Raw genomic sequence first — 27,840 nt, forward strand, 5'->3', positions numbered from 1 at the left:
CATGAATATATTGTCTGTACCATGTTTTCCTTTTGGGAAATAGCACAATTCTATTTGAGAGCATTCTTCAAACATTTTATTTTAAAGCACTGAACACTGAATTACACCTTTATCAAGCAGCTGAAGAATGGAGGTCACATTAGGTGGAATGTACACAACGGTGATTGAATATAGGCCATTCACCTGGCAGTGAAGTGCTGCAATTAAACACAAACTGAAAAATTTTCTATTCTCCTTGCTCATCTTGCAACATTAGTCTCTGACCTATTGTTCTTAGATTTCTGATGAAATCCAGGCCTTCTGGTTTGCTTGATACATAGTCAGCAATGCTCCCAAACTTTCAGCACACCAGGGCTTCTAAACTTTCCCAATTATTATGAAAATGGCAATCTCCAGTTTTCTTTTTTATTCAACATATTTCTCACCTTTAAATGTAAGCATTTTATCTGATAGAAACTTAAAAAAAAATAAAGAAGGGAGGAAGGAACAAAGCTCAGTTTCACCGATGATGTTGTTCTGGTTGTATGTCAACAGAACAATTTTTTTTTTTTTTTTTTTTTATTCTCTTCCGTTCCTTTGCAATGTCAGTGTTGATGTGATTGACTTTCACTACATGCTTTTTTGAGAAACAGTCAAAAATGAGTCTTAAATTTCTGGAACCATCAATCAGAAGACAAGAAATACTGAATGTTTATCCGATGCTTGGATTCAATCTTAGTTTTAAAATGATTTTCATACAGTTTAACATTTTTTTTTTAAATACTGTTTATTTTAAATTTATTTATTGACAATAAATTTCTAGCACTATAAACATTTTTACAATGAAACTTTTATCACATAGCATTAGTAGAGGCACACGATGCAAGAAAGCAAGCTTATGCAGCATCAGCCAAAAAAAACCCTCCCATTTCACCCCTCCATTCATTCCAAATTGCCTGTCCAGCTCAGCCTTAAATTTATTTTATCTATCAACTTCTGCAAGAAAAGATGGAAGTCTGTTCCACCAATCAACTACCTGCTGGCCAAAAGCAAATTTCTGCACATCTATTTTACAACTGTCTTTCCTCAATTTGGAACTGTACCCCCCCCCCTCAGGTTCTCAATCTGAGCAAGACAAAAAATCCCATCAGCATTCAACTTGCTCAACCCATTCAAGGCCTTATACACCTCAATCAGATCACCATGCAGGAGCTGCCTCTCCAGGCGCTGCAATTTGCAGAGTTTAAGCCTTTCTTGGTAAGAGCACCCCCTTTTTTCCCCCTCACCTACATTTTTCCTCCAGACCTATACACAGTACTCTAGGTGTGGTCTGACCATTGCCTTGTATAACGGGATATTCACCTCCCTGTCCCTGCTAGCAAAATTCTTATATATCATTGACAAGACTTCACGACCTGCTTTGGCCACCTGTCTGCACTACTCAGCAAACAGTTCACACACTTCAGTTATTGCTACCCATATGCAGTACTTTTCATTTGTCAAGGTTAAACTTCAGTTGGCACTTCTCAGTCCATTTGCCAACTTATCTAGATTCAGTTGGAGCTGCATACTGTCTTTACTGCCATTAACAACCATGCCAACCTTTGTATCATCTGCAAACTTGGATATTAAACCTGATATGCCTTCATCAATATCATTGATAAATATACAAAACAACAATGGGCCCAACACCGAACTCTGGGGAACTCCACTAATAACTTTTGTCCACGAAGAACAGTGTACGCTGATTACCACACTCTCTGTCATCTTCAATTCAACCATCCCTTTATCTATTGTAGCAATTTACCCTTAATGCCATACCTCTCCAATTTGTACAGAAGTCTTCCATGTGCAACAGTATGAGGCTCGTATCAAAAGCTTTCCTGAAATTCAAGTATATGATATCAAAATTATTATTGGCATTCAGTTCCACATCATAGAATCCAATCAAATTGGTCAGACAAGACCTCCCTTTAACAAACCCATGCTGTGTCTTAACTATTACTGCAAGTCTCGTCTAGATGATCCTGCAATGCTTCTTTAACCATTGATTCCATTATATTTTCTCTGGAACACAAGTTAAACCAACAGATCTATACTTACTGGTGTCACCTTTTGAACTCCATTTGAGTCTAAGAAAGCTCTCATACTTATGACCAAAGGTTTGCTTACTTCCTTTGCTGCCTCCTTTAATACAATGGATAGATCGGGTCCTCCCCAGGTACCTTTTTTATGTTTAACTTCAACAATTTCTCCTACACTTTGCTCTCATTTATTACAAAATCACTCAGCTCCCTGTTACAGTTTGATAAACTTCTGGCACTCCCCTCACCGAATAACTCCTCGAGTGTGAATGTAGAAGCAAAATACTCATTCAATTTACCAGCTACCTGAGCATGATCATCAAATATTCAACCCATCTTTGTTAAGTGGTCCAATCCAATTCATCCCTTTCCTTCTAGAGTTTACATAAGTATAGAACTCTTTGCTGTTTTTCTTTGCATCCTTTGCCAAAGAATTCTCATAATTTGCCTTTGCTTGCCGAACCTCCTTTGTGACTTGATTACAGACTAGTTTATATCTGCCATAGGCTTCTGTGTCACTTGATACTTTATATGCATCCCATACATTTTTCTTTTCTGCCACGAGCCCCATTAATTCATCTGACATCCATTTAGGCCTAAACCTTGGACAGTATTTCTTAGTTGGAATGAAAAGCCTAGTAGCCTCCAGAATTGAATTCCTGAAGGCTTCCCATTTAGAATTCAACATTGGTAATATCATCAGTTAATCTCACTGTACAGAATTTAAAAACTGTCCGAAACCCCTGTAATCACGTTTAAAAAAGCTAAAACACCTTCATTTTAGCCTTGGTGGTAGTTACATCTTTAAGTAATCCCCACATTAGTACATTGTGATAAATCTATTCAAGTTAAATCTATTAAACTTGTTGAACTTCATTGTCAATTAAATTGTACTTTTAACTATGCATATAACGACTTAGGTTACGTAACAAGTTGATCTGTAACCAAGTTACAAAGGAGGTAAGGCAAGCAAAGGCAGATTATGAGAAATTTTTGGCAAGTGATACAAAGAAAAACAGCAAAGAGTTCTTTACTTATGTAAACTCTAGAAGGAAGGGGATGAATCAGATTGGTCCATTGATATCGATGGATCAACTGTTGATGATCCTGCTCAGGTAGCTAACAAACTAAATGAATATTTTGCATCGAAATTCACACATGAGAAGTTATTCAGCGAGGGGAATGCCAGAGGTGTATTCAACTCTGGCAGTAAGCTAGAGAATCTTGTAATAACTGAGAGTAAAGAGGAGGAGAAATTGTTGAAGATAAACACAAGAAAGGCACCTGGGGTGGATGAGATCTATCCAGTTATATTAAAGGAGGCAGCAAATGGAGTAAGCAAATCCTTCGCCATAATTATGAGAGCTTCCTTGGCCTCAGGGGAGGTACCCATAGACGGAAGATGTGCAAATGCAACCACAATTCACAAAGGAGGTTCAAAGGCTGACAGAAGTAATTATAGACCTGTGAGTTTAACTTCTATTCTCGGAAAATTAATGGAGGCACTCGTTAAAGAAGGACTGCAGGATCATCTGGGCAAGACTTCAGTTATAGCTCGGACACAGCATGGTTTTGTTAAGGGTAAGACTTGCCTGACCAATTTGATTGCATACTATGATGCAGTCACAAAAGAACTGGATGCAGGGAATAACTTTGATATTATATACTTGGATCTTAGAAAGGCTTTCGATACTGTTGCACATGGAAGACTGCTGCACAAATTGGAGCAGTGTGGCATCGGAGGCAAATTGCTGCAATGGATAAAGGGGTGGTTGAGAGGGAAAAGACAGAGTGGTAATCAATGGACACTGCTCATCGTGGACTAATGTTATTAGTGGAGTCTCTCAGAGTTCAGTATTGGGTCCATTATTGTTTTCTGTATTTATAAAGGATATTGATGATGGTATATCAAGCTTAATGTCCAAGTTGCAGACGATACGAAGATTGGCATTGTTGTCAAGGACACTACTGACACTATGCTGCTGCAACAGGATCTGGAAAGGTTGAGCAGATGGGCTGAGAGGTGACAAATGAAGTTTAACATTGACAAATAAGTACTACATATGGGAAACAGCCACCCCAGAGCAATGTATCAAATCAGTGGTACTACACTGACAGTGGTAGAGAATGAAAGAGACGTGGGGTGGTTGTGCAGGCAGATATGAAGTTTTTTGAGCAATGCAGATGGGCTGCAAGAGTAGCTCATGGTGTATTGTCAATGATATATAGGAATTTTTCTACCAGGGATAAGGAGGTGATTATTCCCTTGTACAAAGCAATGGCCTTGTATAAGGCTACTCTCGGCCACACCTAGAGTACTGTATACAGGCCTGGAGGCCTCATTTCAAGAAGGATGTAGAGCTGCTGGAATGAATACAGAGAAGGGCAACAAGATTAGTGAATGGAACAAAGGGGTGCTCTTACGAAGAAAGGCTTAAGTTTTGCAAATTACACTGTCTGGAGACTAGGCACTAGCGAGGTGATCCGATAGAGGTGTTTAAAGCCTTGAATGGTTTGAGCATGCTCGATGCTAATGGGACTCTTCCCCTTGTTCAGAATAATCGCCTGAGAGAGCATAAATTCAAATTGAGGAAAGACAGATGTAGCATAGACGTGCGGAAATTTGACTTTAGCCAGCGGATAGTTGATTGGTGAAACAGACTTCCATCCCTTGTCGTGCAAGTTGATAGCCTAAATAAGTTTAAGGCTCAGCTGGACACGTATTTCGAACGAAAAGAGGGGTAAAGTGGAAGTGGTTATTTTTTATTAATTTATTTATTTTTTTATTTTTTATTAATTTATTTTTTTTTTGACTGATGCTGCATGAGCTTGCTTTCTTGCATCAAATGCCTCTACAAATGCTAATGCTAAAAGAAAGAAAGAAAAATGTAAACGTTTAATGATTTTTTTTATGTGAACCCCAAACACGAGAGGTATAGAACCTATAGTGCATAGTACCGTACTTGGGTTGGAGGTTGAGTAGATGAAAAAAGATATTTGTTTACATTGGACTTCTACTTCTGTAGGTTGTAATTTTTAGGAAATACGTATGAAGGAAGGTTGTTCCAGAAAACGACAGTTGAATGAATAAACGAGGAAAATGAAAAGTTGGTTCTATATGTTTGAAGTTGGAAAGTATATGGATGGTGGCTGGTGGCGGCATGTGTTCGGAGTGTTTTGAAAGAAAGAGCGGGAATTATAGAAGCGAATTCAGATGAACAGTGCCCATGGACGTATCTGTAGAAGAGGCATGCAGCAGAAACAGTACGTCTATCAGACAGCGAGTGGAGAGACTTTGTTAGAGATGAATCATTAATTAACCTAACTGCGCTCTTCTGAATGGAATCAAGAAGCCTGAGAGAGATTTTGGGGACACCACCCCAGATGTGGGAACAATATTCCATGGCTGGGCAGATTTGTGATTTATACAGAGTGAGCAGCTGTTAGGAAGAAAAGTAACGGCATGAGCGAAAGAGAAAACCAAGTTTTTTAGATGCAGAGGAAGCAATATTTGTAATGTGCTTGTGCCAAGAGAGATTAGAAGTCAGGGTAATCTCCAAAAGAGATATATCATTTTGCCTAGAAATCGGAGTGTCACTAAAGATAAGCATAGGAGCAGAAGAATCCTTTTTGCGAGATATAAGACAAGATTGAGTTTTAGAAGGGTTGAAATCAACTAAGTTGTCTTTGCCCCACTGGAGAATTACCTGAAGATCGGCATTTAAGGAATTGGCAGCAGATTTTCGAGAACTTGAAGCTGATTGAGCTGGACAAGGTTTCTCAAAATGGAAAGTTGAATGCAATGTGCTATCATCGGCAAAACTATGGATAGGATTTCCAGTCAATGGAAGAAGGTCATTGATATACAAGAGGAAAAGAGTGGGGAAAAGAACCGAACCTTGGGGGACACCGGCATTAGCGGAGAAGTTAGAAGACAGAGAGCCATCTATCATCACGCTCATTGAGCGATCAGAGAGAAAACTGGATAACCAATTACTAAAAATAGCAGGTCAGCTTTATCATTGGCTTAAGTGATAACAGAACCATCTGGTTTGGACAGAGGTCGGAGCACAGATGGGCAACAGTTGCGGCCAATAGCTTTGGCAAGAGACCAGAATGCTCGGCTACCATTAGGGCAAGAAGCAAGTTTTATACTCTTAGCCTGTTCAAACTCTAGTTTGGACTGATTAATAACTGCTTTACAATTGTTGTGAGCTTCGGTGTAGGCAGAAAATGAAACTGAAGAATTAGAAACAAGCCAATTATGATATGCAACATTCTTCTCTTGAACAGCCTTTGCACATTTATTGGAAAACCAAAGTTTAGATAAAGGACGAGATTTTAAAGTGGAGTGTGGGATAAAGGATTCCATTCCTGCACGAATAATTTCACTGACAAGATCTGAGCAAATGTTGACATCAGAAGTTTTAAAACAGTAATCCGACCAAAGAAAAGAAGAAAAGAAGTCTCGCACATCATCCCATTTTGCATTCTTGTAATGACAAACAACACGCGGTTGGGAATAGCCATGAGATAAAGGTTCCATTGGAGAAGAGACAATCACCAAGTTGTGATCTGAAGGGCCTAAAGGACCTGTCACTTCGACCATGTACTTAGAAGGGTTGTTTGAGAGAAAAAGATCAAGCGTATTGGCTGTATGATTAGGATTGTCCGGTATTCTTGTAGGTAAATGAACAATATGTGCTAGGTCATTAGTAATTGCAAAAGCCTCAGCATCTCGATCTGCTGGGTCGGTGTGACTAGAAAACAGAAGCCAGCTAGAGTTGTGAACATTAAATTCACTAAGGAATATTACCTCGCTTTTAGGAAAGTTGGACTGCAGAAAGTTAAGTTGCAAAGAGAGGAAGTCAAAGAGCTCCAAGTGATTAGTGGAGTTGGGAAAACGGTAGAGACAACAGATGAATTTGACACAATGAGGTGAAGAGATTTTAAGCCAGAGAAGATCAAAGAGAGGAGATTCCAAATTGCCAAGTCTCTGACAGGGAATATCAGAATGTACATATGTATAAGTACCACCTTTCAGGCGAAAGGAATCATACAGCAAATAATTTGGGCATCTGAGATGAGCAGTAGTTGAAACAACTACTGCTCATTCTAATAGAAGCAGTGCAAGCATCTCTTTCACCTCTGCCAGTGGCTACTGTCAATCTATTGGTCTTTGTCTCCCCCCAAGCTAGCAGTTTTCCGACCCACCTAACACTGCCTCGATAGCATCAGCAAATATTCTTGCACCCTTTCTATTTAAGTGTATCCCATCCCTGTAGAAGCAATCTCTCCTGTTAACAAGTAGAGTCCAGGCTGAAAAAAATGCTACCCCTTGAGCCTTGCACAATCTTTCCAGGGCCAAATTGATCAACAAGGCTCTCATCATATACTCCCTCCTATCGTGTCTGAGCAGAATTGCAGACACTTTCAAATTCAACTCTAATTCTCGGCTTTTGTTCAACAGTGACCTGTACTTGTTAAGTAAACAACCGATAACTGAGATTCAGTCAGAAAAAGTACATGTGGTTTGGCAGACTGCAAGTGGAAATGGACATTGTTGAGATTAGAATTGAAAACACGTATATTTGTGAAATAAATTAGGAAGTGCTTTGGAGGTTTGGATCTTTTCGCAGATAAGCTTGCTTTATTAGTTTGACAATTCATGGTGTATTCAATAGTAAGAAAAAGTGGTGGGACATGCTGTATGAAGTAATGAAATTTTTGGATATGGCGTACACGTGGTAAGAATATACCCAGATCCTTGACATAACGTGGCCTCGACAATGCTCCCCACATACACACTACTCGGACTCCCTCCAGTCACTATCTAGGAAGAGTAGAGGTAGCAATATTATACACTAACTGATCCGGAAGCCTCCTAGAGAGTTACCAATACGTTCGTTCCGGCGTACTAACTAGCGGCCGGCCTGCTGTACCCTCGAAATGTAAGTAATATTGGATCTCGCCACGACGTTCATCATAACCTCAAAAGTCTTCAATCATACTGCATGATGGAAGAGATAGGGAAGGCCTGAAGATAGGGAAGACCGGAACTTAGCTCTAGAGACTAAACATGGGTTCCACCACTTTAAGACTCCAATAAGCAAAGTTGGTGGTATTTCACCGGTCGATGAGAGTCATCTACCACCTAGTATAAAATTAAACTAAAATATATACAGAATTTGTAAAATATTTTTGTAAACAATATACAATTACAAACACAAGACATAAAGAAAAATCATTAAACGTTTAATGTAAAATTAAATTAAATTATATACAGATTTTGCACAATATTTTTGTAAATAATATACATAAAATTTTGTGCTATGCATATTATGACTTTATCTTAAGAAAAACACATGCAGTAATCACTAATTTTCTTCTGCACCTTCTTCCGGCTGATAATTTTGTTTTCAACATTTGTTTGGAGTGAAGAAACCATCGAAAGTCCTTTAGTATCTTCTTCAGCGGCGAAAAACATTTTTAAACGATTGATTTGTATGAGCCCTTCTTCTATTTTCATCGGTGGTTCACCTTTAGCATTAGCATTAGTAGAGGCATTTGATGCAAGAAAGCAAGCTTATGCAGCATCAGCCACAAAAAAAAAAAAAAAAAAAAACCCACTTCCACTTCACCCCTCTGTTCGTTCAAAATACCTGTCCAGCTGAGCCTTAAACTTATTTAGGCTATCAACCTCCACTACAAGGGATGGAAGTCTGTTCCACCAACCAACCACCCGCTGGCTAAAGACAAATTTCCGCACGTCTATCCTACATCTGTCTTTCCTCAATTAGAATTTATGCCCTCTCAGGTGATTATTCTGAGCTAGAGGAAGAATCCCATCAGCATTGAGCATGCTCAAACCATTCAAGGCTTTATACACCTCTATCAGATCACCTCGCTGGTGCCTAGTCTCCAGACACTGTAATTTGCAAAACTTAAGCCTTTCTTCGTAAGAGCACCCCTTTGTTCCATTCACTAATCTTGTTGCCCTTCTCTGTACTCGTTCCAGCAGCTCTACATCCTTCCTGAAATGAGGCCTCCAGACCTGTATACAGTACTCTAGGTGTGGCCTGACCATTGCCTTATACAATGGAATAATCACCTCCTTATCCCTGCTGGAAAAATTCCTGTATATCATTGACAATACTCCATGAGCTACTCTTGCCGCCCGTCTACACTGCTCAGAGAACTTCATATCTACCTGCACAACCACCCCCAAGTCCCTTTCATTCTCTACCACTGTCAGTGTAGTACCACAGAGTTGATACGTTGCTCTGGGGTTGCTGTTTCCCCATGTGTAGTACTTTACATTTGTCAATGTTAAACTTCATTTGCCACCTCTCAGGCCATCTGCTCAACCTTTCCAGATCCTGTTGCAGCAGCATAGTGTCAGTAGTGTCCTTGACAACCCTGCCAACCTTTGTATCATCTGCAAACTTGGACATTAAGCTTGATATACCATCATCAATATCATTTATAAATACAGAAAACAATAATGGAACCAACACTGAGCCCTGAGGGACTCCACTAATAACATTAGTCCACCATGAGCAGTGTCCATTGATTACCACTCTCTGTCTTCTCCCCCTCAATCACCCCTTTATCCATAGCAGCAATTTGCCTCCAATGTCACAATGCTCCAATTTGTGTAGCAGTCTTCCATGTGCAACAGTATCAAAAGCCTTTCTAAGATCCAAGTATATAATATCAAAGTTATTCCCTGCATCCAGTTCTTTTGTGACTGCATCATAGTATCCAATCAAATTGGTCAGGCAAGACTTCCCCTTAACAAAACCATGTTGTGTCCGAGCTATAACTGAAGTCTTGTCTAAATGATCCTGCAGTGCTTCTTTAACCAGTGCCTCCATTAATTTTCCTGGAACAGAAGTTAAGCTCACAGGTCTATAATTACTTGTGTCAGCCTTTGATCCTCCTTTGTGAATTGGGGTCACATTTGCACATTTCCAGTCTATGGGTACCTCCCCTGAGTCCAAGAAAGCTCTCATAATTATGGCTAAGGGTTTGCCTACTTCCTTTGCTGCCTCCTTTAATATAACTGGATAGATCCCATCCACCCCGGGTGCCTTTCTTGTGTTTATCTTCAACAGTTTCTCCTCCACTTTACCCCCAGTTATTTCAAGGTTCTGTAGCTTACTGCTAGAGTTGAATACACCTCTGGCATTCCCCTCGCTGAATAACTCCTCATGTGTGAATGTCGATGCAAAATATTCATTTAGTTTGTTAGCGACCTGAGCAGGATCATCAACAGTTGACCCATCAATATCAAGTGGACCAATCTGATTCATCCCCTTCCTTCTAGAGTTTACATAAGTAAAGAACTCTTTGCTGTTTTTCTTTTCATCCCTTGCCAAGGATTTCTCGTAATCTGCCTTCGCCTGCCTAACCTCCTTTGTAACTTGGTTGCATATCAACTTGTATCTATCATAGGCTTCTGTGTCACGTGTTAATCTGTAAGTATCCCATGCATTTTTCTTTTCGGCCATATGCCTCATTAGTTCATCTGACATCCATTTTGGCCTAAACCTTGAACAATATTTCTTAGTTGGTATGTAAAGCCTAGTAGTAGCTTTCCAGATAAGTTCTTTCAATGCTTCCCATTTTGAATTTGCTGTTGGTAACATCATCAGTTGGTCCCACTGTATCGAATTTAAATACTGTCTCAGTCCATCGTAGTCGCCTTTACGGAAGCAATAACCCTTCCCTTTACCCCTAATGGTAGTTACCTCTTTGAGTAAATCCCACTTCAGCACACTGTGATCACTGCCACCTAGTGGTTCATTTATCTGCAGATTCTTAATGCATGAAGAATCACTGCTGATAATCAAATCAAGAGTATTACTCCCTCTAGTTGCCTCCCGAACATGCTGATGTAGAAAACAATCATCCAATAAATCCACAAAAGCCCTGTTAGTGTGTGAGTGACCAGCCCCCAAATTCCAGTCAATATCTGGGAAATTAAAATCTCCCATTATAAGACTCTCTGATTTACTGGCCCACTCTATTTCCCTGTACAGTTTCTTATTATACTCATCAGAGTCATTAGGCCTATAGCAAACTCCTACTCTCAATTTTGATCTCCCAATGCTTATGTCACACCAAACTGACTCGATACTGCACTGTCCAGCGATGTCGACTGGCTTCACTTCCTTGGTTTTTATGTGTTTCTTAACTAATAGCATAACCCCTCCCCCCCTTCCTATCCTGTCTATCCTTTCTGTAGACGTTGTACTCCCCAAATTCCAGTTCTGCATTCCTTATATCGTGTGACACCACGTCTCTGATATCCCAACGATATGTGCCTTTGATGTTTTGATCAATACCTCAAATTCATCAAATTTATTTACTAAACTCCCACCATTGATGTACACGCAAGTATACCTTCACCTGTTCCTCTTCTTAGCTACCCTAACACAACCCATGTGTTTACTTGTACCGCAATGGCTCCCAGCAGTCTCTGAAATATCATGCATCTTCTGCTCATTCTAATAGAAGCAGTGCAAGAATCTCTTTCACCTCTCCCAGTGGCTACTGTCCATCTATTGGTCTTTGTCTCACCCCAAGCTAGCAGTTTCCGAGCCACCTAACACTGCCTTGATAGCATCAGCAAATATTCTTGCACCCTTTCTATTTAAGGGTATCCCATCTCTGTAGAAGCAATCTGTCCTTTTTACAAGTACAGTCCAGGCTGAAAAAAATTCTACCCCTTGAGCCTTGCACAATCTTTCCAGGGCCGAATTGATCAACAAGGCTCTCATCCTACACTCCCTCCTATCGTGTCTGGGCAGAATTGCAGACACTTTCAAATTCAACCCTAATTCTCGGCTTTTGTTCAACAGTGACCTGTACTTGTTAAGTAATTCTGCCGGTCTCCTACTTTAATATGTTCTTCGACAGAATGACCTTCCATTTCTTCATCCTCATGAGGAACGTCTTGAAAATTATCGATGATAATGTCGTTGATATCTAGACCATCTTCGATAGTGAGGTTCGAGTCTATATCTTTGTAGCCAGGGTCACTTGTAGCGGAAGTATCGTACATTATCAATAGATGTTGAAGTTCTTGTTCTTCTTGGTGCTCCACATTGCTGTTCACAACTTCGATTTTTGCGTTTGAGAAGCCAGACTTTACAAAACAGTTCACGACAGTTTGTTTTCTAATTGCGTTTACTGAAGAGGAAATCCATTCAATCACATCTAGGATGCTGAGTTTCTTTGTAAGGTCACTCGCACATGTTACATCGTTCATGTTTGCAATGAGATGTCTTAAAACACGTTTACTGTAGTGAAGTTTAAAATATTTTATTACCCTTGATCCATGGGCTGACACTCTTCAGATGTGTTTGGTGGCAGAAAAACGATTTGAAGGATATAATTCAATGTGCGGGTGAGATGCAGCATTATCCATGAAAAGAATAATTTTTCTGTTTTGACGAATCATGTTTTGGTTAAAGTGACTTATCCATTCGCTCATGATATGTCGTGTCATCCACGCTTTTTTATTAGACTTCCAGTCAACATTCAAAAGATTCAACTTTATGACATTGAAACAACGAGGATTTTGTGGTTTTCCTATAACAAGAGATTGTTCAAAGTCTCCCAGCATATTTGTACACAATAGTACAGTCAAGTGTTCCTTAGAAATTTTCAGCCCTGGCACTTTTCGTTTTAGACTCATTGTTTTTTCAGGAAGAGCTTTAAAAAATAACCCTGTTTCGTCACAGTTGCAAATATCCTTAGCTTCAAAATCACGACATAAATCTTCCAATTTGACGGTCCACTCTGTTACAACCCCAGTATCAACAGATCCACCTTTACCACTTACGGTTTTCCAAGAAATTTTATGCAGAGTTCTGAACTTGTCTAACCATCCCACAGAAGCTTTGAACTCATTTACTCCCATAGATTTCGCAACCTCCAAAGCCGTTTCCCTAATAATTGGCCCATTAATGGGAATTTTTTAGCATGTGCGCGACAAACCACTCATATGTAACATTGTCAATTTGAAGTCCAACAGTTTTCGGGAATGATTTTTGAACCTGATCATTTACGTGTTGCCAAAATTGTTTGAGCAGTTTTTTTTTTTTCCTTTAGGATGTCGCTTACCTGAGTCTTCCCGATTTTGAATTTTGCAGGAAGATTACAAACACTATTTTTCTGCCGATCATACGCATTAATTCAGAGAATAGGAAATAGAAAATAAACACACGATTGAGGCAACACGTGGAAGAAACGTTCCTAGAAAAAGGGCCATGATCTCCCCCGCTGTCCGTTATGGGGAGATCAAATTAAGTGCTAATCTAAACGAAACAATGCAGATTGCCTGTCCACGTCCATTACAGAGAATGTTCACTAGACAGAAGCTGAAAACACGTTAAAACCAATAGAGGAGAGTTGGGGAATTTGAAAATGTCCATTGTAGAGAGATGTCCGTTAAAGAGAGGTGTCCGTTAGGAGAAGTTTCACTGCATAGAGATTTTAAACCAGAGAAGATCGAAAAATGGAGATTCCAAATTACAAAAGTTTCTGACAGGGAATATCGGAACAGACATATGCACAAGTACTACCTTTGAGGCGAAAGGTATCATACAGCGAATAATTTGGGCAACTGAGATGAGCAGCAGCTGAATCACCTGATAGCTGAGATTCTGTCACAAAAAGTACATGGGGTTTGGCAGATTGCAAGGGGACATACCAATCATTGAGATTAGAATTGAGACTACATAAATTTGTGAAATGAACTAGAAGGTGTTTGGGTGGTTTAAATCATTTCGCAGATAAGCTAACTCTATTAGTTTGACAATTCGTGGGGTATTCAATAATAAGAAAAATTGTGTGTTGGGGGGGGGGGGGGACATGTATGAAGTAATGAAATTTTTGGATACGGCATACACATGGTAAGAATATACCCAGATCCTTGACATAACGTGGCCTCGATCCGGTGTACTAACAAACAGCCTGCCTGCGGACACAATTTTTGAACTGTACTCTTAAAATGTTGTTGTTATTTGTTGTTATTTGGTTTTTTAGGAGCATTAGCAACTAAGGCCATATTGCTCCGGGATATGCGGTGGTCATTCCCTGATATTCCCGCATCCTCCGTATTTGGTGGGGACGGGCTCGAACCCCGGTATAATCAAGAAGCGTGTGCTATGCACTGCTGCTCCTTCCCACCTGGCTACGGAGACGTTCTTAAAATGTAAGGAAGATTGGATCTAGTCTTCTTTGATGGAAGAGATGGAGAAGTGTTGACCGAAACTTAACTACGGAGACTAAACGTGTGTTCCCCCACTTCAAGCCTCCAATAAGCAAAGTGGTGTTATTGCATTGGTTGATGATAGTCATTTACCACATAACATTTCCTGGTAACACAGAGGGGTGGCATTTCTCATTCTGGTGTGGACAACATGTGTTGACCCCTGCTTCCGTTGGTTCAGATCTCGTGGTCACACTTGTGCATGGAGGTTATACCCACAATTACTAACAGTCCCACCATTGTGAAGGTGCACGCAGAGGATTTGGCTCTCACAGAGTATCAGAACTTCGCCAAAATTGGGTCCACTTGACTTGAATGTTTTTTTTTTTTTTTTTTTTCTTTTTATGAAAATCCCAAAGACGATGAAAGAAGATATTTGTTGACATTTGACTTGAACTTCTGTAGACTGTAATTTTCAGGAAATACGTATGAAGGCAGGTTGTTCCAGAAAACGGCAGTTGAATGAATAAACGAGGAAGATGAAAAGTTGGTTCTGTGAGTTTGAAGTTGGACAGTAAATGAATGTTGGCTGGTGGCGACATGTGTTCGGACTATTTTGAAAGAGAGCGGGAATTATAGAAGCCAATTCAGAAGAACAGTGCCCATTGAAGTATCTGTAGAAGAGGCATGCAGCAGAAACAGTAAGTCTATGAGACAGCAAGTGGAGAGACTCTGTTAGAGATGAATCATTAATTAACCTAACTGCCCTCTTCGGAATGGAATCAAGAAGCCTGAGAGAGGCTTTGGGGGGCACCACCCCCAGATGAAGAAACAATATTCCATGCCAGGGCGGATTTGCAATTTATACAGAGTTGGAAGAAAAGAGTTGGATTTGGAAGAAAAGTAATGCCCAGAGCGAAAGAGAAAACCAAGTTTTTTAGATGCAGAGGAAGCAATATTTGTAATGTGCTTGTGCCAAGAGAGATTAGAAATCAGGTTAATCCCCAAAAGACATATATCATTTTGCCTAGAAATCGGAGTGTCACTAAAGATAAGAATGGGAGCAGAAGAATCCTTTTTGCGAGATATAAGACAAGACTGAGTTTTAGACGGGTTGAAATCAACTAAGTTGTCTTTGCCCCACTGGAGAATTACCTGAAGATCGGCATTTAAGGAATTGGTAGATTTTCGAGAAGTTGAAGCTGATTGTGCAGGGCAAGGTTGCTCAAAATGAAAATAAGAATGCAATGTGCTATCATAGGCAAAACTATGGATAGGATTTCCAGTCAATGGAAGAAGGTCATTAATAAACAAGAGGAAAAGAGTGGGGGTAAGAACTGAACCATGGGGGAAACCAGCATTAGTGGAGAAGTTAGAAGACAGAGAGCCATCACCCTCAGCGAGCAATCTGAGAGAAAACTGGATAACCAATTACTAAAAACAGTAGGCAAAGAATAAGATGGAAGCTTCTTTAGAAGACCTTTAGGCCAAACACGATCAAAAGCCTTTGAGATGTCAAGAGCAACTACTTGTGTTTCACCAAACTTTTCCATTAAAATAGTCCATAAACGGGTAACATAAGCCAGAATATCACCAGTGGATCGACACTGACCGAATCCATACTGGCGATCGTTGATCAGATGAAAGGTTTCTAGGTAGTTTAAGAGTTGGCAGTTAATTGATTTCTCCATTACTTCAGAATTGTAGAATTGCAATGGGACGATAACTGGATGGGAGGGATTTGTCACCCCTTTTAGGAACTGGCTGGATATGAGCAAATTTCCAAGCAGAAGGAAAAACACGTTGGGAATAAGAAAGTGAAAAAGGCGGCAAAGAATAGGAGTAAGTTCAGGAGCACAGGTGTTGAGAACAAATAGAGAAATACCATTAGGACCTGGAGCTTTCTTTGCATCAAGATTCGTCAAAATTCTTCTGACATCCTTTTGACGGAAGACAACAGGAGGCATTGAATGGAACGTGTTGGGAATGGTGGGAGGTGTTTTTCCAAGATCATTAATACATGAGTTGGAAGAAAAATGTGATGCTAACAGGTCAGCTTTATCCTTGGATGAAGTGACAAAGAAACCATGTGGTTTGGACAGAGGCGGGAGCAGAGATGGGCAAAAGTTACGGCCAATAGCTTTGGCAAGAGACCAGAATGCTCGGCTACCACTAGGACAAGAAGCAAGTTTTTTCTCTTTGCCTGTACAAACTCTAGTTTTGAATGATTAAAAACTGCTTTACAATTGTTGCAAGCTTTGGTGTACGCTAAAAATGAAATTGAAGAATTAGAAACAAGCCAATTACAATATGCAACATTCTTCTCTTGAACAGTGTTGGCAAATTTATTGGAAAACCAAGGTTTAGATAAAGGACGAGATTTTAAAGTGGAGTGTGGAATAAAGGATTCCATTTCTGTAAGTATAATTTCACCAACACAATCTGAGCAAAAGTTGAAATCAGAAGTTTTGAAACAATAATCTCACCAAGAAACACAAGAAAAGAAATCTCGCAGGTCATCCCATTTTGCATTCTTGTAATGCCAAACAACACGAGGTTGGGAATAGTCATCAGATAAAGGCTATATTGGAGAAGAGACAATCAGAACGTTTTGATCTGAAGTGCCTAAATAACCTCTCACTTCCACCATGTACTTAACGTTGTTTGTGAGAAAAAGATCAAGTGTGTTGGCTGTATGATTAGGATTGTCCGGTATTCTTGTAGGTAAATGAACAATCTGTGCAAGGTCATTAGTAATTGCAAAAGCCTCAGCATCTCGACCTGCTGGGTCGGTGTGACTAGAAAATGGAAGCCAGCTGGAGTTGTGAACATTAAAATCACCAAGGAAAATTGCCTCATGTGTTAGGAAAGTTGGACTGGAGAAAGTCAAGTTACAAAGAGAGGAAGTCAAAGAGCTCCAAGTGATTAGTGAAGTTGGGAGAATGGTAGAGACAACATATGAATTTGACACAATGAGGCAGAGAGATTTTAAGCCAGAGCAGATCGAAAAGTGGAGATTCCAAATTAACAAGTTAAATCTGACAGGGAATATTGGAAGAGACATATGCACAAGTACCACCTTTGAGGCGAAAGGAATCATACAGTGAATAATTTGGGCATCTGAGATGAGCAGTTGTTGAATCAACCAGTAACTGAGATTCTGTCAGAAAAATTACATGGGGTTTGGCAGACTGCAAGTGGAAATGGACATCGTTGAGATTAGAATTGTGACCACAGATATTTGTGAAATGAATTAGGAAGTGCTTGGGAGGTTTAGATCTTTTCGCAGATAAGCTTGCTCTATGAGTTTCACAATTCATGGTGTATTCAATAGTGAGAAAAAGTAGGGGGAGGGAGGGGACATGCTGTATGAAGTAATGAAATTTTTGGATAGGGCGTACACTTGGTAAGCATATACCCAGGTCCTTGACATAACGGGGCCTCGACAATGCTCCCCGCATACCCACTTCTCGGACTCCCTCCAGTCCCTGTCTAGCAGAGTAGTAGTAGCAAGATTATACATTAGCTGATCCGAAAGCCTCCTAGAGAGTTATCAATAGGTTCGGTCAGGTGTACTAACTAGCGGCCGGCCTGCGAACACTGTTTTAGTGCTGTACCTCCGAAATGTAAAGAATATTGGATCTCGCCACGATGTTCATCATAACCTCAAAAGTCATCAATCATACTGCATGATGGAAGAGATAGGGAAGGGTTAACCAGAACTTAGCTCTAGAGACTAAACATGGGTTCCACCACTTCAAGCCTCCAATAAGCAAAGTGGTGGTATTGCACCGGTTGATGAGAGTCATCTACCACCAAGTATTGCCTGCTAACACAGAGGGGCAGCATTTCTCCATGTGGTGTGTGGGTGCCACACCTCGACCCCTGCTTACGTTGGCTCACACCTGGGTGGTCACCCACCATATGCTTGAGCATGGAGGTTATACCCAGGATTACTAACAGTCCCACCATCGTGAAGGTGCAAGCAGAGGATTTGGCTGTCACAGACCGTTCAGACTTCGCTGAAATTGGGTCCACTTGACTTGAGTGTCACCCGAATATCAGTTCCATCAGCATTTCAGACTCTTAGGTAGCAAGTACAGCTTGTCTGGTATATCTGAGAGAATGTGTGTAACAACCTCAAAGACCAACCTAGTACCGTGCTTGAGTTGGAGGTTGAGAAGATATTTGTTGACACTAGATTTGAACTTCTGTATACTGTAATTTTCAGGAAAGACATATGAAGGAAAGTTGTTCCAGAAAATAGCAGCTGAACGAATAAATGAGGGAGACGAAAAGTTGGTTCTGTGAGTTTGAAGTTGGACAGTAAGTGGATGTTGGTGGCACATGTTCGGACTTTTGAGAGAGAGAGAGAGAGAGAGAGAGAGAGAATTATAGAAGTCAATTCAGAAGAACAGTGCTCATGGAAGTATCTGTAGAAAAGGCATGCAGCAGATACAGTACATCTATGAGAAAGTGAGTGGAGAGACTCTGTTAAAGATTAGTCATTAATTAACCTCACTGTCCTCTGAATGGAATCTAGAAGCCTGAGAGAGGTTTTGGGTCACCACCCCATAACTCCATATGTGTGGATTTGCGATTTGTACAGAGTGAACAACTGTTTGGAAGAAAAGTAATGCCGAGAGTGGAAGCGAAAACCAAGTTTTTCAGATGCAGAGGAAGCATTATTTGTTAAGTGCTTGTGCCAAGAGAAATTAGAAGTCAGGGTTATCCCCAAAAGAGAGACATCATCTTGCCTAGAAATTGGAGTGTCACCAAAAATAAGCATAGGAGCAGAAGAATCCTTTTTGCGAGAAATAAGACAAGACTGAGTTTTAGAAGGATTGAAATGAACTAAGTTGTCTTTGCCCCACTGGAGATCGGCATTTAAGGAATTGGTAGCGGACATTTTAGAAGTTGAAGTTGTTTGAGCAGGGCAAGGTTTCTCAAATTGGAAAGTGGAATGCAATGTGCTATCATCGGCAAAACTATGGATAGGATGAATGGAATAAAGTCATTAATATACTGGAGGAAAAGAGTAGGGGAAAGAACTGAACCTTGGGGGACACCAGCATTAATGGAGAAATTAGAAGACAGAGAGCCATCACCCTCAGTGAACAATCAGAAAGAAAACTGGATAACCAATTACAAAAAACCGTTAGCAAACCCTAAGATGGAAGCTTCTTTAGAAGACCTTTATGTCAAAGGTCTTCTTGTTACCCGAATATCAGTTCCGTCAGCGTTTTAGACTCCCAGGTAGCAAGTACACTTTGTCTGGCATATCTAAGAGAATGTCTGTAACAAACTCAAGGACCAATAGTTATATACCCCCCCCCCCCTCTGTTGTGTCTCACTGTGTAGAAACATTGTGCCCACGGATTGGCTATCTATGGTGGTATTGTGTTTTATTATTTCTTACTTGCTGCTTTGTCAACTTTATTATTTTTATTTCAGTTTTTCTTTCTTTTTAATTCTTCAGTAACAATAACAATACAGCCACTCCCCAACATAAGTAAGGGTTGCATTCCCCGGAACTCTATATAAGTTGGAATTTTCCTAAATGTTAATGCAGCACTCGCAACTATGCGTGCTAAATTTGATTGAAGCAAAAAAGAAATGTTCGATCAACAAACAGAATTATTTATTCAATTTTTTTTTTTATCTCATGCACAGGAAAAATTACAAGTACAAAAATATAAGCTTGCTTTCTTGAATCATTGCCACTCTTAATACTAATCAGCTTATACGACCAGATTTGGTATAACTTTTAAATATATGACTGTTCAAAGTAGAGAGAGAAGTTTTCTATCTTTTTTTTTTTTTTTTTCGTGACAATTCCTTTGCTGTGCTCTATTTTCATTGCTTAGTTCCTGAACGATTTCACCATCAGACAAAGTTAAGATTCTATTCTAATATTATCCCTTTAACCTGGAATGAGCGGGAGGTATAAGGGAGGCATGGTAATTCAACCAAAGGTGGATATTTTCTAGTTTTGCCACATCCATGCATAGTCATCTCTACTAGTAAATCTCAAATGTTTTTCATGGAACCAGTGTCAGAGGACCAAAATGGTTCTTTTTCCCTGTAGTACAGAAATATATCTAAAAAAAAAAAAAATTGGGTGAGGGCTATAAGATTTGTTTCTCCCCCCACCCTCTGATGAAGTGATTGTGTTTAGGTCATCTTGTGTCCCTTAGAAATAGGGAAAGATCCATAGGTGGACTAGTTTTTTCTTGTCCATTTGTTTTGTTCTTAATCTTAGGAGAGCAGGTTTCTTTTCCCAAGTTTATAACTCCACCACATGGAAGCAGGAGTGGTGCCACGAAGCGAAAAGGAGATGTCAATATTTGATAAAGTTAGGTATACTCAAGAAGACGGTTGTCTTTCCTTTCTTTTAAGTAACCTACTTCCTTTAGAGCAAATTTAAATCTATTATTAAAATTAAATTAAAAAAGTAAATTATGTTTCATCATAGGAGAAGCACTTGAATATTCCTCAGAAATCACTAGAGTCACTTATTAGCACTTGAGGCTATAAGACCTACTGCCTAGGAAATAAATACGTGGATGAGGAATCTTAACCACCAACCCTCCAGGTCCATTTAGCTATAGGAAGTGTTGGGGGATCAAGATTCTGTTGTTTATTGTGCATATAAAAAGCTGATATACAAATACGTAAACTTTACGTATTTGTACATCAGCTAACATTAATAAGTTGCAAACATTATCGGATAGGTCAAGACACGTTCATGCGAATTCTAACACATTGGTGCGGACTTCCGACCAAGTTCATACGAGCTGGGTGACATCCCCCCCCCACAGACACACAACGTGCTACCACAGAATATGTCAGCTAGTTCACGAACACCCCCGCACCCAGAATCCAACGAACCGACATATCAACAGGTTACAAGTCTTTCCTCGTGTACACTATCGCAGGACCAGATTTCGCTTTTATCCAAAGGACTAAATTATAATTTAGTCCTTTGGATAATTTAGTCCACCTCGAAAACTGCCTAAAAAACAACGTAATTGATATTGAATTTGGACTTCGTAATGTTCCACAAAAAGATGTATTTATTCAACAAGTTAACCAAGTAGTGAATAACATAAAAGAAATGCAATTTCCTAAATTGAATACACATGACAGTTCAGCTTTACGAGAACTTCGGGGAAATAAGGACATTATTATACAGAGGGCAGATAAAGGAGATACAGTGGTAATACTAGATAAACATGATTATATTAATAAGTTAGATTCTGTTGTGTCAGATACCTCCACTTATTGTGAAGTAGACCCGGCACTGTTTACCAATTTGGTAAATCAATACAATAAAACGTTAACCACGTATCGAAAAAACGACTACATTACTATGGTTCAGTTAAAGGAATTGAAGTCCAGAACATACAATATTCCTGCACTTTTCGGTCAGGTAAAATTACACAAGACTGGGTTTCCTATTCGACCTATTGTTTCCTACAGGAACACGGCATTTTCATCCTTAGTCACACATATATATAACATTATAAAACCCTTTAGACAGGTAATACAATTTGGGATTAAGAACTACGATACATTATTTAATAAGCTTAAAGACTGTAGACTCGGAGACAATGACAATTTATTCTCTAGATGTTACTCATTATATACAAATGTAAACGTTGAATACACATTAGATATTATTTGGGATATGTTAAATAAAAACTCGACACCAATTAATTATACGAAGCTACCTATTAAGGAAATTTTTCACTTAATTAAACTGTTAGTTGAGGCTAACTACATCACCTTTCAAGACAAGGTGTACAAACAAATTTTTGGATTACCAATGGGTTTGAGCCTGAGTGGCTTAATGTCAGGGATCTATCTCTCAACGATTGAGCAGATACATTTGACACCTTTTCGAACCCGTATTACATACTATGAGAGGTATTTAGACGAAGTTCTAGTTATTACCGATAGTAATACTATCCAAGACATTTTACATTCGTTTAATAATATTCATTCTAGACTCAAATTTACATTGGAAAGGGAAGATACGGATACTAAGTCATTAAACTTTCTAAATTTCACGCTTACCCGGGACTCGAACAAAATCCAATTTAGCATCTATCGAAAACCTACAAACACCGGTATGCTTCTACATTATAATAGCTATCACCCTTTCACCTACAAAAGATCGATTATCTTTAATCAATTTCTTAATGCCTATAAATATTCAACGACGGATTCTGCTTTGGACTCAGAAATACAAATATTAACTAGCAGATTCTTAAATAGGGGTTATTCCATTACCACAATAAACCGAATTAGGGTACAAGCTAAAGATAGGATACAAAATACTACACCAATCAACAATAGTAATATCAAAAAATACTTTATTTCTGTCCCATATATTGAACAGTGGCACAAACAGCTTAACAGATTCTTTAAAGATACCGAATTTAAAATTGTAGCTAGGCCAATACGGAAGTTACACACTATATTGAACAATCGGTAATAATACTGAACAATGTTCTTTCAGCGTTCGCAACACAAATTAATGATCTGGTATACAACATTTCTTGCGGTGATTGCGACTTGTCTTATCAAGGTTCGACCCGATTTTCTCTTAATATTCGTTTAAATCAACATGAAGCCTCAGTTCGTGCTTCTCGTTAAGTAGCGTCAGAATTAGCCTTAAATGCCATTAACGAAAAACATACTTTTTTATTTAACGAGGCCAAAATACTTAACGTTTAACGTAATTATACGCGACTATTAATTGCAGAAACCGTTGAAATTAAATTACACGAGAATTCTGTTAATGTTCGGCGGCCATATTTGATCTCTGATACGTGGACCTTTACGCGCATGCGCGAAGACAAATAATCTCTATTTAAGTATTAGGTTTAACCGGATTCGGTAATTTTAATTCCTGTGATCACGACATACGGTCAAAAAGCGTTGTCAGCTTCAGGAAGGAAAATCGTTTTGAATATTTTCGTTAGATTCTTTTAATTGCGTTAATTCGATTTTTAATTGTTTTAAATTGATTTGAATTGTGTTAAATTGATTATTTAATTATTTATATTTTACTCATTTACTCGGTAAGTTGTCGATATTTTCGTTTTTTCCGTTTTAATTTCTGGAGGGTATCACACGGAAGTATTCTACGCATTATATTGAGGTAAACTCCTCTTATTATTTTACTAATATTATTATCAACGTAGAACATATTGAGTAGTACAGCTCTGATTCATACTATTTTATAAATCTATATATTTTGAAAAGTGGAAGGATAAATTCTGAAAATTCTCTTGTTCAAAATGTTTTATAGAGGACTATAAAACAAAATGATATTTTATTTTGGGGAACTGCTAGTAAAGTTAGGAACCAAAAATGGTTCAGGGCTGAAAACGTTTGTGAGACCATGATTTTGTGTAACATGGTTAGAGCCAGCAATGGCCTGAGGAAAAGTGGCTTCTGATTTGTCCCATCACAAATTTAATCATTAGAAATACCTACCAACCAAGTCATCATCAGATGAAAATGCCAAAGGCTGAACACTACCTGATATTGAACATAATCGACTTATTTTGCATGTTGATTACCTATACTTAATCAACGGTGCCAACATATTACAAGGAAGATCTGAAAGTTTAATATAATATCTAATAAACACCAAAATTCATATGACGATAACTTTTTTCACCTTCATTTATTTACCATGTTTCATCTCCTTATAAAAGCAATATCTAAGAAATTATCTAGGATGTCAAAATGTCATAATAAAGATAGTGCTTGTAAACTGAAATATAAAAATGTTAATACTTACTTTCAACACTCTATACCACTTTTTTGACAGTTTAGGCCTTCCTCTTACAGTTTTATGCCAAACGATAGGGAAGTTTGTAAGGCTACAGAAATTTTGTGTAACAGCTATAGTATTGTCTAGGTTCAACACAACATGCCACCATCCTCCTGGTACAAATACAGTCTCACCTGGCTGTTGAAGGATCTCCAACTAAGTATATAGTGATAAAATTGAAATTAGAGTGCAACTAGTGATTAATCATAAAAAGTTTCAGTAATTTAAAAGAATATAAAATAAATTAAGAAAAAACTTGAATATGAAAATTTACTCTACATGGTGTATTTTACTTAAGCATGATTTATAATATTATTTCCAATGCTATTTACAATTTTATCAAGTAGAGATGTGAAATATGAAGAGTCCAATGGTAGTGGATGAATTGAAAATTTCAAACTAGTATCCAATGGTAATGGATACTAGTTTTAAGCAATACAGGGATAAATTATAAGGAATCATATTTGTTTTGACAAAAGGGGAAAAAGATAATGAACTGAATCAGCATCCATGCCAGGTTCTGCTGCCAATCACAATGTTGTACATAGTCTATTAACAAGAAAGTTGACAAGTCTATTAACAATTAAACAAGAAATTTATAGCACAAAACAAAGGACTTCTATACATGGAAATTTCACTTAATGCTTGTTCTACAAGGTACCAGCCAACTGCCATGACCATTAGAATAGAACTCTTCCATTTCAACTAAACAACACTGCCAAGTTTATACATTCAAATGATAGACACCTCTTTCAACAATAAAAATCATGACAGTCATTGCCTACCATGCCTGAAGCTATGACTCCCTGCTATAACTACAATGTCTGAGACACATCAATAACTCATACAAAAAAAAAAAGAGAGAGAGAGATTCCTACCAACAGTACTTTGAGCTAGCATGTAGCTAACATGAATAAACATTTTACGTATCATATTATGGTTTCCTATATATATATATATATATATATATATATATATATATATATATATATATATAGGTTGTCTCAAAAATATTGGTACAAACGTTTAGGGGAAGTGGGTAACATCTAAAGGAATGTGAATCACATAGGAATCCATAAACGGAAACGTCACCATAAGTCGGTACACAGCACTGTTCATCAGTTCGCAAGAGGGAAACTTTCTGGTTTACTCATTCAAGCAGTAGTCGCCGTACGAAGAGCATGCATCGATATACGAACTGTGAGCTGGCAGACATGCACCTAGTGTATGGATTAGCAGAGGGCCCACACGGTGTGTGCCCGCATGCGGCACAACATCGCTTCGCAATAAATGTGTGGGCAGGTATGGTCGGTGACCGCTTAGTCGGCCCATACCTGTTACCATCCCGCACGAACTCCGCTAAATATCTTTCTTGAACAAGTTCTACCACGGTTACTTGACGATGTTCCAGCAAATGTGAGACGCAACATTTGGTTTCAACATGACGGGGCACCTGCCCATTATGGAAGGTGTGTTCGTCACCATTTGAACAGGCGTGTTGGGTGACGATGGATTGGCCGTGGTGGACCCGTTGCCTGGGCCCCATGCTCACCTGATTTATCGAGCCTTGATTTCTTTCTGTGGGGGATCTCAAATCTATCGTGTATGAATCGCCTGTGGAGACGGAAATGGATCTCATGGTGAGACTCGTCTGCACTGCTGCTATTGTCAAAGAAACTCCAGGTGTGTTCGACCATGTCCGCCAATCCATCCTCTGTCGGTATCACGCATGCAACGCGTCTCATGGTGGAACCTTCGAGTATCTGTTGTAACATCGTGAAATGCATCCATCTCATACTCCATTGTTAATATTATGTCAAATAAATGTTTGCCACTAATTACTGTCTTGTGTCATTTTTGCTTCTTGTGCCTCTGCTACTACTTTCCCGTGACGTTTCCGGTCATGGGTACCTATGTGATTCACATACCTTTAGATGTTACCTACCTCCCCTAAACGTTTGTACCAATATTTTTGAGACACCCTGTATATATGAAACCATATATCTGGCAAAAAACTTTTACACTTATCCCTACTTTATATATATACACTGTATATACAGGGTGTCTCAAAAATAGACAGCATAACTTCACGAATGAGTTCCTCATATGTAGACAATAAAAATATTTTATATCAACATTGTTCCGGAAATGCTTGGTTCCCGAGTTATTAACCGGAATGTCTTATCTCCCGCAGGTGATTTCCTTCATCACAAGGTACTAATAGAATTTGGTGGTTTTCCATTCCGACCATGTACTCAAATCAGGAGCAAGCGGATATGCACTTTATGTACGGTTTGGCAGATGGGAATGCTCTGGAGGCTCGTTGTTTGTACCACGAAAGGTTCCCAGAACGAAGATGTCCAGGCAGGAAAACCTTTGACAGTATCAATCGCCGCCTTCGTGAACATGGTACTTTTACACCTCATGCTGCCAACAGAGGACGACCGCGATCTGTCTACGATATTGTCTACGACTCCCGAAGTAGAGGAGTGGACCAACTGCCTGCCCTCCACACTCGCTGATTTAAACCCACTAGATTTCTTCTTGTGGGGCCATTTAAAGTCATTGGTGTATTCGACTCCGGTAGCTGATGTGGAATCTCTCCGCAATCGAATTGTGGCAGGTTGTGAGACAATACGAAACATGCCAGGAATTTGGCATCATCTTTGCGAGTCCATGAGACGTCGATGTGAGGCCTGTATTCAGGCAGAAGGTGGACATTTTGAACAATTACTATAAAGTGATGTGAACAGTTAAGTGTCATAGACAGACCTTCAAAACTCAGAAACCAAGCATTTCCGGAACTATGTTGATATAAACTATTTTTATTGTCTACATATGAGGACCTCATTCCTGAAGTTATGCCTTGTAATTTTGAGACACCCTATATAGCATTAGCATTAGTAGAGGCATTTGATGCAAGAAAGCAAGCTTATGCAGCATCAGCCAAAAAAAAAAAAAAAAAACCCCCACTTCCACTTCACCCCTCTGTTCATTCAAAATACCTGTCCAGCTGAGCCTTAAACTTATTTAGGCTATCAACCTCCACTACAAGGGATGGAAGTCTCTTCCACCAACCAACCACCCGCTGGCTAAAGGCAAATTTCCGCACGTCTATCCTACATCTGTCTTTCTTCAATTTGAATTTATGCCCTCTCGGGTGATTATTCTGAGCTAGAGGAAAAATCCCATCGGCATTGAGCATGCTCAAACCATTCAAGGCTTTATACACCTCTATCAGATCACCTAGCTGGTGCCTAGTCTCCAGACACTGTAATTTGCAAAACTTAAGCCTTTCTTGAACAAGTTCTACCACGGTTACTTGACGATGTTCCAGCAAATGTGAGACGCAACATTTGGTTTCAACATGACGGGGGAACTGCCCATTATGGAAGGTGTGTTCGAGCACCCTTTTGTTCCATTCACTAATCTTGTTGCCCTTCTCTGTACTCGTTCCAGCAGCTCTACATCCTTCTTGAAATGAGGCCTCCAGACCTGTATACAGTACTCTAGGTGTGGCCTGACCATCGCCTTATACAATGGAATAATCACCTCCTTATCCCTGCTTGAAAAATTCCTATATATCATTGACAATACACCATGAGCTACTCTTGCAGCCCGTCTGCACTGCTCAGAGAACTTCATATCTGCCTGCACAACCACCCCCAGGTCCCTTTCATTCTCTACCACTGTCAGTGTAGTAC

The 27,840-nt window shown here is 39.2% G+C and overlaps 1 protein-coding gene across 2 annotated transcripts in view; it reads right to left on the reverse strand.

Annotated features, from left to right (window-relative positions):
* JMJD6 (Bifunctional arginine demethylase and lysyl-hydroxylase PSR) overlaps window positions 1–27,840 on the reverse strand; it is a 442,994-nt gene that overhangs the window by 111,950 nt on the left and 303,204 nt on the right. For both annotated transcript variants that reach the window (XM_090386671.1, XM_090386670.1), the window contains exon 6: window positions 24,104–24,292. In XM_090386671.1, the coding sequence (XP_090242797.1) occupies window positions 24,104–24,292 (189 nt within the window). The remainder of the gene's footprint in view (window positions 1–24,103; window positions 24,293–27,840) is intronic.

The sequence above is a fragment of the Mastigoproctus giganteus genome, chromosome 12 (genome assembly GCF_048544385.1).
Source record: "Mastigoproctus giganteus isolate SK-2022 chromosome 12, ASM4854438v1, whole genome shotgun sequence".
NCBI classification, from domain to species: domain Eukaryota; kingdom Metazoa; phylum Arthropoda; class Arachnida; order Uropygi; family Thelyphonidae; genus Mastigoproctus; species Mastigoproctus giganteus.